Source organism: Chelonia mydas, chromosome 6 (assembly GCF_015237465.2).
Source record: "Chelonia mydas isolate rCheMyd1 chromosome 6, rCheMyd1.pri.v2, whole genome shotgun sequence".
Taxonomy (NCBI): Eukaryota; Metazoa; Chordata; order Testudines; family Cheloniidae; genus Chelonia; species Chelonia mydas.
Window position 1 is genome coordinate 23,744,049 of NC_051246.2, and position 20,445 is coordinate 23,764,493.

Here is a 20,445-nt window from a genome sequence, read left to right on the forward strand (position 1 = left end):
AAAGGATCTGGGGGTCATAGTGGATCACAAGCTAAACAGGAGTCAACAGGGTAATGCTGTTGCAAAAAAAAAAACAATCATCATTCTGGGATGGATTAGCAGGAGTGTTGTGAGCAAGGCACGAGAAGTAATTCTTCCGCTCCACTCTGCACTGATTAGGCCTCAACTGTAGTACTGTGTCCAGTTCTGGGTGCCACACTTCAGGAAAGATGTGGACAAATTGGAGAGTCCAGAGGAGAGCAACAAAAATGATTAAATGTCTAGAAAACGTGACCTATGAGGGCAGATTGAAAAAATTGGGTTTGTTTAGTCTGGAGAAGAGAAGACTGAGGTGGGACATGATAACAGTTTTCAAGTACATAAAGGTTGTTACAAAGAGGAGGGAGAAAAATTGTTCTCGTTAACCTCTGAGGATAGGACAAGAAGTAATGGGCTTAAATTGCAGCAATTTAAGCACTGGAATAAATTGCCTAGGGAGGTTGTGGAATCTCCATCATTGGAGATTTTTAAGAGCACGTTGAATAAACACCTGTCAGGAATGGTCTAGTTATTATGTAGTTCTGCCTTGAGTGCAGGGGACTGGATTAGATGAACTCTCAAGGTCTCTTCCAGTCCTACACTTCTGTAATTCTTCCTGAGTCCCAGCTACATGAGAGCAGCTGCCTGTATCTGTGTCTGATGTTCTCAGGGGTGCCAGGTCATGGCACTCACCTTTCGTATTCTTCGCCTTTGCTCCGACCTGAGGGCATCACAGATGTCTTGCAAACTCCTATCCCATCAAGACTGGCATGAGTGAGACGGCACAGATCCTGGGACTGCTCTGTCTTCAGATCCAGGACTTTTAAAAGAAAGAGACACAAACTCAAAGTGGGGGGACAGCTACTGAATATTAACATGTGCTAATGTAATCCTCTGAAAGGGGAAACCGAGGTGGAACTCAGTCTGCCCAGTTCTCCTCAGAGGTAGAACTGGTTTCAGATAACATCCAATTTACTATGTACTCCTGCTTTTTAGGGGGGGTTCACAGATTCTAAGGCTAGAAGGGACCATTATGATCCGTTAGTTAGACCATTGCCTAACATAGGCCGTAGGACTCTACTCCATGATTCTCACAGTAACTCGTGGTTGAACTAGTGTGCCTCTTCCGAAGGATGTTCACTCCTGATCTGAAGACTCCAAGTGATGGCAAATTGACCACGTCTCCTGGCCAGGTGTCTCAATGGTTAATCCCCCTCCCTGTTAAACGTGCACCTTGTTCCCAGCCCCAGCCAGGCTGCAGGTTCAAACACTGCTCTGGGCACTGACCTGGCAGCGCGGTGCCTGATGCCGTGCTGTTGCAGGGGCTGTCCTCAACACAAAATGCGTGCCTGGCTGTGTTAGACGCCAGGGCCCTGACGGTGCTTCGCCAAAGGAGAAGGCCTAACGCTGATGTCCTGGCCAGCATCGTCTCTCCTAGGAGAGACTTCTACTCGGTGCCTTTGCAGGGGCTGTGACACCCCTATCCCTGCTGGCCATGCCGATAGCTATTCAAGATCCCAGAAGCTCTTGGAAAAGAGTAAGGAGTGACACCATGTGTTCTGACAAATTTCCCTGCGCACTAGTGTCCTCCTGCTACCAATGGAAACCCCGGCACAACTTTACTGTGCATCAGTGGTTCCAGCCTGGGGCCTTTAACATCCAAAGCTGCGATGAGTGAGCTCTGGCTCAGGGCCCCAGGGCTGCCCCGTCTTCCTGTGCAGTCCCTATAATCTCTAACTGGCCAGAGTGCCCCAGGCTCCACTGCAAGCCGCAATCCTGCACTGGCAGGGCCCAGCGCTAGCTAACCAATTCCGTTTTGGGGTGTCTCTGCTTGGAGCTGGGGGTGTGATTCCCAGCTGGAGGAGACGTAGCTGCACTCGCTCTCAGTGAGCTAGCAGGCTAAAAATAGCATAGCCGGGGTGATGTGAGTGGTGGGAGAGGGCTACCTGCTCCGAATACATACCTCGTGTCTCTGGGCAGGCGCTCAGGGTGGCTAGCCCCTCCTGCCGCGTGCGCTGTTGTGGCGACGAGAGCTAGCACAGGTTTGTCTCCTCGAGCTGGGACTCATGCCCCCAGTGCCAGGTGTAGGCATATGCGTAAGGGTCAAATGTTTGGTGATGCCTGGTGTGTGACCGGTACTGCAGAAAACCGAGGGCAATCGGTGCCTGGGATGGTTGGTTCTCTCCCGTGACAGTACGGTGCGACTGGGTGGGGTTTTCTGAACTAAGCTTTGTTAGTTGGGAGGTTAGTTAAAGCTGTCATCAAGTTACAGCTGCTGTAGATCCCAGGAGGTGGCTGCAGGAACTATTTATATCCTGCCAGAAAACATCATCTTGCGGTTCAGGCACTGGACTGGGCCTCAGGGGACATCATTAATTCTCAACTCTGCCACAGGCTTCCTGTGTGGTCTTGGGGAAGTCACTTAATCTCTCTACATAATGGGCATAATAAAGCTCCCTTTGTCTATTTAGTCTATAAACCCTTTGGAATAGGGGCTGTCTCTTACTATATGCATGCTCGGCACCTAACACAACGGGGCCTTGACATTGGATAGGGCATCCAGACACTAGCATAATAATAATAATAATAATTAATAATTCAATAAACTCCCCAGTGTGGTTAAAATATACTTAGTTCCTGTAGTTTGCCAGCTGGACCCTGATTTCAGTTATGCCAGAGTGACTGTACTGAAATTGGTAGAATAACTGAGAACATTTTTTAACTGTCAGGGGACCACAGGATTGTAACCGGATCCCTCAGGACAGTAGTTATCACATTGTAAAGGAGCCGTTTAGCGTCAACTGTAACTAATTCTTACCCTCTTGGACAGACTAATCTAGATTACATGAGCTCAGGCCATGTGTCTGCAAGTGTTGCCCATGCATGACTCCCCTAATGGCAGATCGTATAAAGTGGCAGAATTTAAACTTACAAGCAGAGTGTTGGGGCTGGATGTTCTCCCAGGATGGTGGGAGACTGGGGAACAATACCGCAATTTCAGACCTGCTTGGTGTAGAAACAAGATCTGATTTTGGAGAAGAGATCACATCCCACCAAGAACTTTCTGAGTATAGTTTCCTCTCCTTTCTTGCAGGTGAACTAACCAGCTCTAGACTTGAACTGAAGCTGCTAAAATCACTTATTTTCCGTCTGTAGGAAAAGATAAAATGTTTAAGGTCTGGCTGGATTGATGTACTGTTTATAATGTTTGGCAGTCTCTACCCCAGAAATAGAATGAATTAACTAATGAACTATGGGTGATGGAAAAGTAATCCTTATTCAGTTTGATAAGTAGAAAAAATATCTTGTGTATGTTCTGGCCAGACCCTGGGGGTAGCATATCATCTATTGGTAGTACATTTAAAGGTGAGTTGACTTGTAAACTAAAAGCAAACCACTTTAGAATGTTTTACTGGATGCTTCAGATAGCTCAGCAATGACAGGCATTCAATACAGATTGGACTTTAAATGTGCCTTTCTACAAAGTCCACTTCCTGCCTCATAATGCCCCAACATGCACTGTGCTGGTAACCTCATACCCACCCCTTACAGCTTATCGTTATTTTGTAAAACAAGGGTTTTTCTTAAAAAAATGGCAAAATACAGTATAGTGTAGAACCCCACGCTGGAGCAAGTGGCTGCTGTCTTGCTATATGGAATAACAGACAGACCTGTGATTATATAAAACACCAAACTAGTTTCTACACAGCTTGAGTTCCAGCTTCCTCTTCATTGTTTACCAAGGACCACATTCTGTCTGGAACTCTATCCAGAAAACAGACATCTAGTGGCTGAATAATATAATGCAGGTAGACCTGCATTGCAGCTGCTGTCCTCTCCAGTGGAGTTCTGTGCTTTACATAGCATTAGCGGAGTGCATGCTGGGGCTGGAGGGGGGTAGTCTTAACACAGGAGAACTTGAAAATCGGCAAATTTTAAGCCCATTTTATGGTCCGTGCCCCTCAGACAGTACATAAAACTGATGTATCTGGGCTTACAAAAATATTGTTTGTAGTAACCCTTTAAATAACGAGTCAAACACTGGTACCTAATCAAATGGATTACAAAAGCACTTTTTAGCACATTAGACAGCTAATAACCAGACAACTATAGAAAAAGGCAGGTCTATTGCAGCTGTATCAGCTGACATGAAAACCCAATGGCTTGCTCCACTGCTTGCTGGGTTACTCATATAAGGCCATTTTTCCTCCTCTCTAGTTTAGTTTCTCCATAATATGAATCACTACAAAATACACACGCCCCAGTGCTGTGTTGCCTTGACTCAAGGGAATCTGAGTTTATGATCAATGCCTGGAGGTTGGAGGATGCTGTGGGGAGACTCCCCAGTAGGAAGGGGGATAGCACCCACCACAGGGGAGGCAGGGGGGCTTCCTGTACCTGAGAGGGGCCCTAGGAGCATGTGCAGTGACAGTGGTGCAAGGTGAGTGTGGTGCAGGGGGGAAGTGGGGGGGCCCTCCCCTGGAGCTTGCTGCTGCCTGCAGGGAGAGGGCTGGGGGGAGTCCTCCTCTCGGGCCCTTACCCTGGGGCAGCCTGTCTGCACCCCAAATTCCTCATCTCCAGCCCTGTCCCTCCCCAGAGCCCACATCCCCAGCCAGAGCCCTCACCCCCTGCACCCCAACCCTGTTCCCCAGCCTGAGCCCCTCCCAAACCCCTCAATCCAGCCCTCTGCCTGAGCCCTCTCACACCCCAAACCCCTCATCACCAGCCCCACCCCAGAGCCCTCACAGTTTTACATTATTTTAAATATACAGTAACTCCTCGCTTAATATTGTCGTTATGTTCCTGAAAAATGCTACTTTAAGTGAAACGATGTTAAGCGAATCGAGTTTCCCCATAAGAATTAATGTAAATAGGGAGGTTAGGTTCCAGGGAACTTTTTTTGCCAATGGAAGCTTGGTTGAGGTGGTGGAGTCAGAGGGTGGGATATTTCCCAGGGAATGCCTTACTGCTAAATGATGAACTAGCACTCCCCTGAGTCCTCAAGGGTTAACACGTTGTTAATGCAGCCTCACACTCTATAAGGCAGCACAAATGGGGGTGGGGGGGAGAACAGCATGGCAGAGAGAGACTTTGAGACAGCAGCTGCTGCCAGCAAGCTCCCTCCATTCTGAGCCCTGTCGCATCCCGCCCCTGCTCTGTGGAGATGGGGGGGCAGGAACGGGGGAGGGGGACACCCTAACATCAGCACCCCTCTTCCCCCTCCGCCCCTGCACAGCAAGCAGGAGGTTCATGGAGCAGCTCCAAGGCAGAGGACAGGAGCAGCACATGGCAGTGGGGGGAGAGACACCTGAACTGTCCAGCAATTGATAGTCTGCTGGGCAGCAGCCGCATGGGGAACTTAGGGGAGCTGACAGGGGGGCTGCCGGTCCACCCTGGTTCCAAGCCCCCACCACTAGCTCCAACGGGCTGCTCTTCCTGCAAGCAGTGGACAAAGCAGGCGGCTGCCAAACAACACTATAAGGGAGAATAGCGCAATTTTAAATGAGCATGTTCTCTAACAGATCAGCAACGTATTACCTAAACAACGTTAATTGGGACAACCTTAAGTGAGGAGTTACTGTATGTTGGCTTACAAGGCTGGGGGGGACAGGACTTGGACCTGTTCTGGGCACCACCAAAAATTATGCAAACCTGCCGCCCCTGCCTTGGAGCTATTGGGAGAGCGGAAGTGGTTCTAGGAGTAAGAAGTGTTTTGGGAGGAAATGCCAATAAGGGACAGGACCCTTACAGAGACGGTGGGGCAAAGCCCCCAGCCAACTGGGGATGAATTAGGAGAAGGGGAGCAGCGCATATGCTGCCTCTTCCCTGATAGCAGGGCAGCCAGCAATGCGGAAAGGCTAGCTGAGAAGCTGGAAGGCTCCTTGAGGGAAAAGGGGCCAGCTGAGGGGGAAGCTGGCAAAGACCCTACAGCTGGCTAATCCACAACTCTGCTTCAGAGGGGAGAATGGGGGACTCCTGCTTAAGGAAGGGCTGAAAAGGAGTAACCCAGAGACAGAACCAGGGAGAGTCCCAGAAACAGACTGCTCACAGGTGTGGGGAAGCAGAGTGTCCTGAAGGAAGGAGCCAGAGATTGCTGGCAGGGCTGGCCCTAGACCAAATGGTGCCCCAGTCGAGGAGTGTTTTCGGCACCCCACCTCCATTTCCGTGCCAACCACACATACACTTTCACAATTACACAATAAAATGAAGTTCACAATATCACAGCTAGGCTCTCACTTCACTTCCCTCTTAATCTCATTGATTGACGGGCGACACCCCACCCCTTATATACCCTCCAGGGCATGGCCCACAATATTCTAAGGGATTCGAGGAAAATATAGTTCTCAGAAAGTCTCTAAAGTTCCATGAGATTCTACAAAGGTCCAGAATATTCTAGGAGGTTAGTGAAAAATTAATTCACCTATGGAATACCTGAAATATTTTACTTCAAACATTCTATTTTCCCTTTTGTCACTAACAACAAAAACAGCACCCAAGCCTGGTGTCCCCCAAGCCTTTCACCCCAAATCCAGTCCTTGATTGCTGGTTGGACTGAGCATGGCACAACAAATATCCCTCAGTGTATTGGGGTAAGCACCTATTTATGCCTATTGCAGTCAGTACATGGACCTTGGAAAGGGGGGGTGCTCGTTGATTAAAAAAGTCTAGCCTGGTTTATAGCTTGGGTGAAGAGGAGTGAGGCAGGGCTCACCTGTGGCACCATGTCTGGCCAAAAGGGGTAGACTGGGGTGACCTCCATGCCATCACACTCGGATAAGGGCATGACAAGAGCGAGGTGAAGAGGGTAGGGTCCCCCTATGGGAGTGGCAGGTGTGAATCTTGCACTCCCTGTAGAAATCCTGTTTCTTCTGTATGTAGCTCACGGTAACAGTTACAGACCAAACAGCCCTGCTGTAAATCCATTCGGCCTGTTTCTCTCTCATGCACACCAGTATAAATCAGGAGTGACTCCAACAGTGTCAGTGGAGTTACACTGGGCTAGAACTGGTGTCACTGTGAATTTGCCCCACAGACCTCATTGGGATACCCCTGACTCTAATATGAAGCCACTAGTGGTGCTGCGAACATCAGTATTGTGGGGATTAATTAATAGCCCTGTGGTAATGGAGAGCAGGTGGGGAGCAGTCACTGGCTTTGCCGTACCTGGCCTCTGAGTCTGTAGAGGACTTGGGGTAGATGTTGAATTCTGCTTGAACTACTTCTGCCGTCTGGGTTCTTCCGTTGTCCTTTTCCCTCTCAAGTGTTGCTGGATCTCTATCCTAAAAAAGCGGAAGAAACTGGTGAACCTGCCAATCGTTGTCCAGGACTGCGATCTGTGTGCCAGGCAGATCTCTGCCAACTGCTAGCCCCTTTGGTGTCCTCTAGAGACAAAAATGGTGGCAGAGTGACTATTGTGTCTGTTCTAAGCCCAAGGCTGCAGGGTTCCCTACGAGCTTTTGGACAGCCCAAAGATCCAGCTCTGCCGTGTTCACTGAAAGGGTTGGACAAGGGCCTCACTACCAATGCCAGTCCCAGGAGCGTTTCTCTTCCCCTCCTGGCCCCTCACCAGCTGTTTAATACAATCGCACACCGATGGCACATCAAGCAGTGAAGTGGAGTCTTTTGTCAGAAGGGGCTTCCAGTCCCTGGTCTTGCACTTGACCCTGACTCTACCGCCCTCCATGGAGCTGTGCACTGGACTGACCTTGAAGAATGAATCCAGGAAGCTCATGTGCTTGGGGATCCTCCGCAGCACCATGTTACTAGGCTCTGCCTCTATGTTGTTTCCCATCTCTGACCAAACCTACATGGAGAGATGCAAGCAGCACGTTAACAGAGCCACTCTGTCACGTGGGATTTGTCCTGTGTGCAAGAGTGTTTTCCGAGTCCTAACTTCGGTCGTCCTTTCTCATTCTCCCCCCCCCGCATCAGTTGGACTCAGGTGCTGCAGCCCCACTGCAGGGCATGCGCTTTGATCCTCTAGCTCATGGATTCTCAATGTGGGGATCAAAACGGGGGCCCCAGGGGCGTGTGACCACCCACCCTCCCTATACTGGTAGATGAGAGGAGGTTCCTGGCTAGATGTGGGAAGAGTCCCAGGTTGGAGGGGGCCTGATATTAAACAAGCTAAAGCAGTGATCCTCGGCCAACATCACACCCTCTTTGTGGACACGCTAAAGCACAATCCATGTTCACTTACTCAAGGGTGAGCATTCAGTTCTGTCTTTAAATAACCTCCCACTCGACCCCCAAACTCCAGTAACGGTCTTAACGTGACTGTGAGCTGGCATGTTTATTTCTGTGGTTTTGGGACATTTCTGTAAGTGGCTTTTTTTTTGCCCCCAGAGCAGTCTCTGTGCTGTCTCCTGGTCCCTATGTCCCCTGCAGCTGTAGATCTGTCTAGTAGGGACCACCAAGACTCCACAGCACTGGGGGAAGATCATAAAAAGCAAAACCAGAATTTAGTGCAGTGTTTCGCTGAGGGCCACTATTTGGGCCAATCAGATCTGCACTCTGATCTGTAGGGTGGAGGGTGTGTTTATTCACTTGGCATAGAGCCTGGAGAAGACCCTGAACAGGACTTCTAACCCCACTGTACCAGAGTCAGACTGCTCTTTACTCTCTGTCGCCGTGCTAGCTGGATATTTCCTTTCAGGTTTTTTTAACCATGCTTAAGTTGTCACCCGAAGCAGATGTGAAAGAAGAAAATACCATCTCTGAGAATCAAAGGTCTGTCCTGAAAAACACCATGCATGTCTTGTTCTAGACTTGCAGTCTCTGTAACCAGTGCACGGGCTAGTGGTTACAGCAGGGTAAGGAGAATCAGAACTTGCTCCTTGACTCTGCTACTGTATGTAGAAGAACACAGGGCAAGTCACCTTCCTTCATTAAGTCTCCAGTTCCCTCTCCCTAAAGTACAGCAATGCTTTCCTGCCTACCAAGAGTGGGCCAAAGCTAACTGTCCCCGAAGAGCTTGGAGATAAATTGGAGGAAAGGTGCCATATTTGTGCCAAGTAATGGGATGATTTTGTAGCATGCCCACTGGTGCAACTGTACTGCCAGCTAGTGGGGAGGGTGCCTCAGAATCAATTCACTCACAGGTGATGAGGTGTCTCTGCAAGTGGAGTCATGAATACTATTAGCTGGTGTCAGAAGAAAAACCTGTTGCTTTTGCCAGGCTCACTTCCCCCAGCTAACCCTTACTACAGTATCAGATAACAGGAGAAGATGGCAATGAGTCGGGGACAATGCTTAAAAGTTTGCAGTCCTGAAAACCCTTGTCTATGGGACAGGAAATATCCCCTACTGCCAATGGATGTCAGCAATAAGTGCAGTTGTCCCAGTTTAACTGCAAGAGTAGCCAAGCACACACCATGTTCTAGCATCATTTCAGAAACTGGTTTGTGCTTGGCTATTCTCACAGCTGAGTCATGGACCACACCCTGTTCAGCTGCACCCATGGGTGCAATTATGAGAGTGTAAGCAACACCTAAGAGCCACTAGCTGACAGAGAGGGCTTTGCTGTTTTGGTTGTGTTTGTTCTGAATTCCGCTGGGTCTCTGCTTCTCTTGCACATTTAACTTATTTTTAAATTCCTACTTAACAACGTTCTCCTGCCTCTCCCTCCAGCCCCAGGTTTGGTTTTCCTCTTGAATCTCAAGGAGTGAATTGTAAAGAGTCCAGGCGTGTTTATTCCCTTCTCTTAATGGGATGGGGTGCACTTTGCAGCCCCTCAGAGCTGCTGAAGCATACCCCTCGCTGGTCCTGCAGGTCATCCTCAGTTGCTTCACTCTTTACATATTGGGGATCCATCTGCCTTATTCGTGATTGATTTTAAGATTTGAAATATAATCTCCCCCCATTAGTTTAGCTCTGGTTCTGCTTATTTTACTGGGGTGTGTCACATTTTGACTTCAAATTCCAAAGGATCCCCCGCTCCTCTCTTGTGTGCCTGCATGAAGATGCCCATAATCAAACAGGGCCATCTGCTTTTCCACTACTTTGTTTGTTTTGCCTAAAGTCACAAAGGTTGATTTTAAAAACAGAAGGAAGCTTAGCCATGTGGGGAGCAATAACATGTGAATTCCATATGCAGCAAAGGCTTATTGGCTATCTCCCCCTAGTGGCCAAATGGTACAATGAATCTATGGGTTGATTCTGCTCCCATTGAAATCAATGGCCAAATTCTTATTAGCTTCAATTTTGCAGGATCAGCTCCCTCTTTAGCGAGGACAATTATGGGCTTGCTTTCAGCCAGTGGGGGATTCTGACAGCTCGGCAATGCTGGGTTTATTTTTCTAATTTTATCTTTTTTGGCTTTTGTCACTGGCATTGTTTAAATTGCTGAGATGCCCTGATCTGGAATACTTTGCTCAGTTCTGGCCATCCAGCCTCAAAGGATACCGCAAAATGAACGGTACCGAAAAGGTAGATCAGGAAAGTGTTACAAGAAGGGCGAATAAACAGGTAGCAAAGGTACAGACAATGAAATGGAAAGGTGGCAAATCTGAAACTGCTCAGAGAAAATATTTTTTTCCATACACACTGCAAAGTTAAGCTGTGGAACTCACTGTCACAGGATACTGTTGAGGGCTCAAAAAAGGGAGAAGAGGTCTAGATGGCTAGCAAGGACACCCTGAGTTACAACACTAAGGGTGTTAAACAAACAAGAAATTGGGAGGTGTGTTATCCCATAACTGCCTACTGAAGGCTTTCTTGCATCTTCTTCTGAAGAAGCGGGTACAGGCCCCAGAAGGGGTATGTGCAGTGCTGTCTACTGCACATACAGATGTGTGTTAATGGTGCTGGCACTAGCGCACTAAAAATAGCTGACTCGATGTTGCGGCAGAGGCTTGCGATAGCCACCTGAGCTCGGACCCAGGGTTAGGGTGGGCTTGAGGTCACATGGCTAGCTCGAGCCTCTGCTGGCACCACAACACCCACATGCTAGCGTGAGCCCCGCTCACCCAAGTCTGTCTGCCTGGGCTGCGAGGCTCCCTGCCAGCTGTACTGTAGCCATACCCAGAGCCTAGACTAGCCGGATGAGCGCTGGTCCGACCCAGTCCGTTAGTTCCTAAGATCCTCTAATCCTGTTCTGGGGCGAAGAGGGTGAATGGTCCCTAGCAGTCCCCTCTGCAGGGCGGTCCTTAGGCCAGACCCACGGGCTTTCCTGCAACTGTGCCACCAGAGCAGGCCCCAGCACCTGCCTCTAACCCTACAGAGGAGTTTTGTTGACTCAGCACGTATCTCCTCCTCTCTTAATGGGTTTTAACTCCTCTTCCCATAGCATTTCCGAGTCCCCTCCACATAAACCACGCTACCAGATATAGGGGGAGTCACAGCAAAATGTGCCCAGCTCCCCATGTGCCCTTGCTGCCTGAAGTCATGGGCACTCCAGCAGCCTGTGGGCCAGCTAATCTAGCTCTGCCTTCCAGTCCTCACCTCATGTCTCTGTAACTTCCGACAGAGCCACCCTGAGCTGACCTGCCCCAAAGGGGGAACGCCTTAGCTGCTCCTTACAAATCTAGTTCCAATTGCAGGGGAGGTATTTTGTCGTGATATAAGGGCAGCCCTGGCTGTGACCTGCCCAGACACGCACCCCCACGCTATCCCCACCCCCACTGGATGCCTTCTGCCTAAGCCCTGCTCCGTAACCACATTACATCAAAACTGAGCCATCCAGGGCACGCAGCGCTGTGAATTTCCCTGGCCTGGGGCCACGCTTGCCCACTGCATAGCTTCCATCCTCTTCTGGATTAGAGCGGAGCTGCATACCACATACCATTGCTGTAATGCAGTTTGCAGATCCCCCAGCACTGCAGGCTCAAACCTGTTCCAACATTCTCGTCCCTCTGCCAAGGTTTCTGTGCCAAATTAGGGTTCTAATTCCTGAACAGGAGACACTGTGCTTAGCTAGATTGGCGTTGGAATTTCTCTCACACATGAAGCAGGATTTATTCCTTATAACAGGGCACCTGTCCAGGAGGGGGCTGAAGGCTGGATTCTAATACCAATGAAGTCAATGGGAATTTTGCTATTGGCTTCAGTGGAAACCAGCCCAAACTCTGATTTTGCACCTTTCTTATTCTTTTCTGCTCTTGTCTTTTGCCTGTGACTTGCTCTCTCTCCAAGGCTTATGTGCATTTTAGCAGACAGTTATCTGCAGGATCCTTGTATTTTTGGCCCCTATTCACACTGAGATAGAAACTGATAGCTACAATAGTGTTTGAACAAGGTTATTACTAGCAGGGCTCCAGCACATTTTCCCTGACCAGTGCTTGCAAGTGTTGTTGTTGTTGTTTTGTCTGAGATCTGTGTTGTAAAACCATGCTATGGATTACATAGGGTGCATTTTCCACAGCGTGCATCCGATGAAGTCAGCTGGAGCTCACGAAAGCTTATGCTCAAATAAACTTGTTCGTCTCTAAGGTGCCACAAGTCCTCCTTTTCTTTTTATAGGCTGCATAGTTCAGCACCTTTCTTTTCAGTTTAAACTGCTTTTTACTGAAAAAATCACGGGTTCTTCAGTGTTGTTTAGTTTTTTCCGATTTTCACCCTACTTTTGTATCATTCAAATATATAAAAAATAACTGTTTTATTAGGAAAATGCAATATGCTGCATGAGATGTATGTATTATGATAATACATTAGTCTGTGTGTATATGCAAAGCTGCCTACTGAAGTAAGGCCATGTATTAGTCAAAAGATACACACAATAAACAGGCACACACACAAGCTCTGAAGTGCATGCACATCTGAACCTACTGACGAATCTCACGCCCACCACGTACACATTTCAAGCTGTTAACAGATAATGGTTTAAAAATCTGACCCACCCAAATGGGGAGAAAACAAAAATCTGTATCCGAATATTCAAAAGTGTTCAAAAAACAGGAGAAAAGGATGAAGTTGAGTATATGCGCTGCAAATGGTGTGGCCCATATATATTTATAAATATGTAAATATTTATAGGCTAATAGTTCTAAGTCTACAACAGTAAACTGTTTATTCAAATGAAAAGTTTTATTTGGGGATTAGAAATATATTGTTTTCTTAAACTCAGAGGTGACATTGGGTTTTGAGTTCTGCAGCAAACCACGTTGAATTCCATTCATCAAAGCATGAATCTACTGAATACCTTTTTCCCTGTCCACCAAAATAAACCCCGATATTTACCCAGAAAAATTATTTATTTTTTCCACTGATTTTCACCTGTTTTTGTTGCTGTGGTAATAAACACTGATAAACTCCCAGGAAAAATTAAATGAAAATAAAAAAACAAATGGCCCTATGCATAGTTTATGTTTGGCTTGCATGAGTCTCATTCAACAAAAGGAGATCCTATTAAAACTGGGCATGGAAACTGAATACTGCGAGCCATAACCTTGTTTAAACGTGACTGGCTAGAGCAGTTATTGTCCCAGTGTGCACAGGGCCATGCATGCACATGTGTGAGTGTACACACATACTTCCATTCAGCTTTAAAAGCCCTGTAATGATGTACACCCTCTAAGAAATTCCACTCTGAACAGTCAACATTCTTGTGTTGCCCATGATTGTGTCTGTTAAAATATACACATGAGAAGGTGGGTGTGAGGCAGGGGCAGAGGGAAGAGAGGGAGCAACAGGGAGAGAAGAAGAGAAATGCAAAGGAAAACAAACTGTTTCCCTATGGGACAGGTATTTATGCACACCCAGTCTTATTTTAAAAACCAAGTATGTTTTGTATGTGTGAGGAGGTGGGGGAGTTTAAAAGCAAATCCCCCATCAGTGCTTCAGGCAGTGTTTTAATACATTAAATAATTTAATATAAAATTAAGAGTGTCATAGTTCCCCTGCAAGTTACGAAATGGAGTTCTGCACTAAAGAGACATTTTTATGCACAGGCATGACTCCAGCTAATAAGAAATCGCTCCCTCCCCTCTCTCCAGTTGCTCCTCTCTCAGGTATCTGAGCATGTATGTGAATGAATTTATCCCCACCTCTCCCCTGTGAGGTAGGGAAGTATCATTAGCCCCATTTCACAGATGAGTAAACTGAGGCACATAGATTAAGCAACTTGCCTAAGTTCACACAGTATGTCTGAGGCACAGCCCAGAACTCAGCACTTACCTGATGGGTCCTAGAGCTAGTGCTTCCCATGAGACCATCTAGATATGTGCTAGTTATTCTTAGGAGCAACACTACAGCAAGGAGGCCTCTTGATCATTGACTGCTCTTCTGGTCCTCAATGTCCAGACCTTGCTATGTTAACCATGGCAGCTTAGTGACGCCCTTGACCAGACGCTAGTAGACTGGGCACCCTTTCCAGCCTTGTACCCTTAGGACCATACTGAATATCTCTGTAGCCTGTCCCATCCCAGTGATACCTGACATCCTTTCAGGTCAATACTGGGGTCATTGTCAAACCTTACTGAGTTCGGGGTGTCTAGCTGCTCACGTTATATGAGGCAATTCGGTCGGAATCCTGTTGTAGGAAGACACTTTCAGCCTGAGCCTTGGAGGTGCTGAGCTCCAAGCAGGCAGATTGGGGTGCTGCTATTATTTTTTTTTAAGTCCACAGCAAGAGGCCAGGGTCTGGGTTTGAACTAGAGGGGGAGCTGCAACTGTTCCACGACTATGAACCTACAGCTGGCAAAGTCAGTGGGAGCCTTTCCATTGACATCAAGGGCTTTGGATCAGGCCCTCAATTGGTGAATAAGGATTGTTTACGATAGAGGATCCCACAAACCCAGAGCTCAAAACCATCAAAAACTGAGGCGGAGACGGAACAAGGGAAAGTGGCCTCCAAACGGCCAGAATTAATATATAACCCTTCGCGAGGTTCTTGTCAACATCCTGGAAGCAGGAAAGACTCGTGTCAACCTGGCATATTCGCTGCTGATATGCTGACCAAGAGCAAAGGCATGATGTGACAGAGCCTTGCAACAAAGGTTTTGCCTATTAGGAATAATATGTAGGATTGTTACTGATCCACCAACCCATCCTAGACCCGCAAGAAGGACCTGGCTTCGGGCAGTTACTGAGCCTTCCTGTTAGGTGGGAGAACTCTACTCAAAATATTGTCCACAAGGAGTGGATTGACACGGCGACCGTGCAAAGAACAAATTCTGATCTAATAGTGCCCCCGGTGATGCTGCCAACCTGTGACAAATGAGATTTTAAAAGGATGCTGTTGAGTTACAAATCTTAGATTTTTAGGGGTGGAAGAAAGCACATTTCTTTCCCTGTGTTACTAATGTAGGTTATTAGACTTGGAAACAAATTAAAAATCAAGCTCAATAACTGACTTATTACCTGTTACACCATTTCCTTTTCTTTACTCAGACTGGAGAATGAAAATAGACTAGTCACTTCCCCTTCTTAGTTCTCATTCACCAGCCCAATACTCCCAAACAATGCCAGGGAGTTTTAAATGTAAACACAAATCTTTTCATTAGATTAATGGCATGGAGAAATAAAGCTTGGGAAACCAATGCCATGGAAAAAATGACAGATTGCTTTATACTGGGATCAAGCAGATCTTAGTGTATGGTCACTGTGTTTTTACTTTTGAACAAAACAAATAGAGACAACAATAAGAGGCTCACCAAACGCAAATGGGACTTTTAAACTTGACAGATATAGAGGGGGAAAGCAGATGAGGAACAGGTCAAATGATCCTATATGAAGGGATATACATAGCAATTGATTATGACTTATATGTGATTTACAAAGGAAAAAACAGCAGAAGAAGGGAACACTTCCAGAAAGTCTCCTCCATGGAAGGCAGAACAACTATTCACATTTGGACACTATGTGCAGGGGAGGATAACTAGACTTCTATTTGTTTTGTCAATGTCTAGAGGTCTAAGTGCCTCTTGTGTGGATTTTTGTTAAAGGTTAAATAAAGTGGAATTAGGAGACGAGAGATACATGGAAATGGTTATGATTAAGATTGATTGTACTGGTGCAGAAGGATGAATGTGTTAGGTAAGGTTAATCAGGATAAATATCTACATAATTTGATATTGTTTTTCAGTATGTTAATGACAAATTGAAAAGTGTGTTTTTAAACATGCTTTTCATTAGACTTGGGGGCAGGGACATTTCTTTGCCTGTTAGATCTCGCAAAACCTCTTTGTTATTGTAGTGCGGAAAGGCCCCAGCTGAGAGCAGGACCCCATTGTGCTGGGTGCTGTATGAACACATACTAAGAGACCGCCCCTGAAATGTGTACACTCTACATTAGACAAGACAGACAAAGGGAGCATTATTATCCCCATTCAACAGATGAGGAACTGAGGCACAGAGAGACTAAGTGATACAGCCATAGTTGCATAAGATGTCTGTGGCAGGGCCAGAAGTTGAATGCACAGCTCCCGAATCCCAGGCCAGTCAACCCCTGAACCACAAGACCATCCTTCTTCTCCAGAAAGACCTAAATTTGTGGGACTAAACTACCAGATTGAATCCGTCAGACCTGTAAAAAGACACTGACTTCAAAATTCCTTCAGCTGAAGAGTGAGAGATGTTAAAAATTGTTAGCCCAACTGAGCGAGTCTCTCTCAAGAGGCCTGATCAAACGCGCAGTAACGTCCATGAACAGCCTCCCCTTGCCTTTGGATCAAGGGCTAAAGGAGTGAGACTTGCATTCTTAAGAGTTCTCTCTGAGCCACGAGGGGCAACCTAAAGCAGTGCACCTACTCCCTCCAGCCCTGTGGCAGACTCTGCATGTATGGCACAGAAACTTATGTAAGGCCTGTCCACTCGCTCTTTCTTGATAGATCCATTTCTCCTGTAAGATTGACTTACACTGGCTCCTAGCCACATTCACCCCATTCTAATTGTGCTATAACCAGAGCTGCAAAACTTGACTCTGGGCTCAGGATTTTGAAATCTCCAAAATCTGTGGGTGTTTGAATCTGGGCTTTCGGCGCAGGCCCATCTTTTCTGTCTGTCCCACGCAAAATGCTTGGGCCCTGAATATGTTTGTATAAAGAGGGTGCAATAGAGGAATATACATGACGATACATGTCGCTGCTTCCTTCTCCTCTCCCTCTCCACTTTCCTTGAATTAGCCACTTGGTTGCACTGCTCCTCTGGCTTTATGTACTGATGATAATAAAGTAATTGCTTGTGACAGGCGCTGTTCTTCCCTGATTCAGCCATACACCTTTCCTAACCTTTCCTGCTAAACTCCCAGAGTGCAGCCACACAGGCCTCCCCGTGAGGCTCGAGTGACTGACATCTCTGTCTGAGGGACGCTGCTTCAGCTTAGAGCATTTCCCTTTTCCCAGAGAGGCTTTCACAGCTGATTGCTGCTCAGCGTCCCCAGGGAGGCAGGCATGGACTAGAAGGGTAAACAAAGAGGACTTCTCAAATCTGCCCCCTACTCCAGGCCCAGCCACCTTCTTCATTTAGACCTGGCTGGCTCACAGGAGGGGCGGATAGCTCTTCGTTCCCATCCTAATTCTCATTGGGGCAGGGAATAAAGAGGGTCAGACTCCCTGTGGTGTGTACCACTGCCCATTACTGGACGGGATCGGTCAGGCCAGCCCCAGTGTGTATCGCCTTGCAAAGGTCTCGCCCTCTGTTGCCTAGGGGCTTGCAAAGAGAAGATGTCACTGCCACTTGAGCGCTGAGCAGTAGGCACAGTGCATACCATGGATGAATCTGCTGGATCTTTACTGCTTACCTTCCCCCTGCCCAAACTTGGCAACGTACTTAAGCACGGGACTACCTTTAAGCACATGGGGAGAATCCCACTGAAATCAAAGCTTGAAGTTAGGCCTGTGTTTAAATACCTTATTGAATCAGGGCCCGAATGAGCTGTGGGGGAAAGGATCTGTTCAGTGCCCAGCCAGTAGAGGGCTCCCGAATCCCCAGCATCAGGTACAGGAAAAGGAAGCAACATCCAGAAATATCGGGGGATGAGCGGCAGCTTGGAGCCAGAGGTTATGTGGGAGCAGGGAGTGTTGCCAGCTGAGGCTGCTTGCATAGTATGACTTGTTTAGCGCCGGCACGGTGCAATGCACCCAATAGTTGCAGTCCCTGCCCGCAAGAGCTTGCGATGTGAAGGAAAGCCATGCAGAGGACAGAAAGCACTGGGAGAACCAACAATGACTGTCCTTTCGGTGTGACTTCGGTTTTAGCCACCTCTCTCCTCCTTCAGTGTCTTGCGAGCCCCATGTCAGGAGGGTGGGAAGCACCGGGGGTACCGGCATGGCAGACAGCTTGGGCACGGCGTACTGGGCAGCGCAGTGAAACATGTCGGTTCTGGGAGTGACCTAGCTGTTTGTGGTACAGAAAAGCAGCAGGGCATTCTTGTTTTTATGCTACAGAAAGGTGGCTGGAAAGAGAATCTGTGGGAGAACGGTTCTTGGGTGGAGGAATCTGCAGGGAAGTGACCAAGCACCAGATGGAGTAATGGAACACCCAGCCGCTAATGAATTACACCATGGGAGTGACATGGACTCAGATCTCTGGCCGGCCAGTCTGCATGCAAGCCTCTCCCCCCAAGGGCAGAGCGATTATCTGAGGAACAAGAGCGTTCAGAGAGTGCCACAGAGGCGAGGCAGCACGCAAGGCTGCCTCTGAGCCCGGCTCCTTCTGGTGCTGTCTCCTGGAAACAGGGCAGCTCTAGAGTGAGCGTGGCTCACACTGACAGCAAGGAGCAGAGTGAGGCTCGCAGCCCCCTCCCCGGCATGTGCTATTTCTTTGCTTCCACCCCTGCACCACAGTCACTCCTCTTCATATACCATGACCCCACCCTGCCGGGAATGGAAGTGGCAGGGGTCACCATTAGGCGGCTGGGAAAGGAGCCTCTGCACTTCCCAGGCCATCCCTCCCTGTCTCTAAGGCTACATCCAGGAGGAGGGATGAGTAGCCCCCATCCCAGCCGAGGGTCATGTGCTCAATGCCCTGAGGGATGGCAAAGAGTTTGCAGGGAAGCAAGGCTGGATATCAGGGTGGTGAGTGACTAGAATCGGGGCCCGGGGGTGTGTGGATGGGGACAGCTTGGGGGGAAGAGGGGAGAGCTTGTAGGATAGTGGCCACCCCTTTACAGAGTGGGTGGGGTTTCTGTCTCTGGGGTGGTGTGTGTGTTCATTTCGAGAGGATGCTTTGACAGTGCCAGTATCCTTCTCTCCCTGCTGATTGGGCGGTTAAATCATGGGCCAGTGGATTTGTCTGTAGAGCTTGCAATTTAATCTCATTCTAGTCCTGATGCCTGGAGACTGTGCAGCCTTCATCTCTGACCCGTAGTGCCTTTCCAGCCCCCTCCCCCACTTTCTCCCTCTGTTTCTTTGCTCTCACTCGCTTGCTCTCGGCTCTCTAAAGCTTTAGTTCCTACCTCGAAACTCTCTGTTTCTGGCTCTTCACCCCCCTTCACACTGGTCTCTGTTTCCTGTGGCTCTCTGCGGCCTTGGGCGGGTCTCCCAGGCTGTGACTTCTTCAGCCTCACGATCTCTTTGTACAGGTGCTGCACCAACAGCTCTGATTTGCAGAGTCTCTCCTTCAAGACTTGCATCTCCTTTTAAAAAAGGAAACCTGTAAATGCCAAAGCCAACCACTTGGGGCCATATTCCCTGCTGGCAGCACCCCCAGCAGCCCTAGTTTCAGCACCTATGCTGCTGTGTGACTCTCATTTTTATCCTGGGACACTTCACTCCCTCACCGTCGATATTTGCGCCGTTTCCCAGCTGTTGGAATGAGCCTGGATGGTGGCGGTCAAATTGGCCTCAGGCCTGTAATGACACCCGCCCCCGGGCTGGGCTGTCAGCAGGGGTTGAACTTACTACCTCCAAAGCCCGAGCCTCTACCACACACACACTCTCCTGCAGCTCACTCAGAAGGAGAAAGGAGATGGACAAGTGGTTTGGCCAATGAAAGGTCAGTCCCAAAAGACATAGTCTGTGTTCCACGGGTCGCCTTAGTGGTGGATGGGTGTATTGATTACTGATTAATCTCTTAGACTGCAGCAGTGCGCTCCTAGGGTCTCTTAATACTAATAATATTCCTGATGTTGTAGCCCTCAGGAGACTGAATCTTTAACCAATGCAGTCTGAGAGGTTAAGCAGTAATCAGTACACCCATCCATCAGTTCACACTAGCCAGGCTGCCGGTAAGAACCTCCGCATCCCACTCACCTGAGGGTCTTGGATTAGACTGAACATCCAGGGCACAGTCCATCTTGTCACGGCTCCTTACATATTTTCTTACGTTCAGTCTATAATAGCTGTAATGGCCTCAGTGCAGAGCATTGCATGGGCCCTGTTGTTAACCATGACAACAGCTACTTACACTGGACAGTCGGTGCACTGACGTGGTTGTTGTTTAAATGTATTCGTGTGGCGGAGCCAGTTTCTGCTGGACTGACTCTGTGTTTGTTTGTAGTTCTTATCGGTGAATATTGGCCTGTCAGCCGCTCAGCAGCCTGCAGATGTC

The 20,445-nt window shown here is 48.1% G+C and overlaps 1 protein-coding gene across 1 annotated transcript in view; it reads right to left on the reverse strand.

Moving 5' to 3' along the window:
• Positions 1-20,445, reverse strand: part of LMNTD2 (lamin tail domain containing 2) — a 104,497-nt gene that overhangs the window by 15,258 nt on the left and 68,794 nt on the right. The window contains exons 6-10 of the mRNA XM_043548491.1: positions 19,352-19,531; positions 7,724-7,822; positions 7,183-7,298; positions 2,951-3,168; positions 712-838 (exon numbers count right to left, since the gene is read on the reverse strand). Of these exons, the coding sequence (XP_043404426.1) occupies positions 712-838; positions 2,951-3,168; positions 7,183-7,298; positions 7,724-7,822; positions 19,352-19,531 (740 nt within the window). The remainder of the gene's footprint in view (positions 1-711; positions 839-2,950; positions 3,169-7,182; positions 7,299-7,723; positions 7,823-19,351; positions 19,532-20,445) is intronic.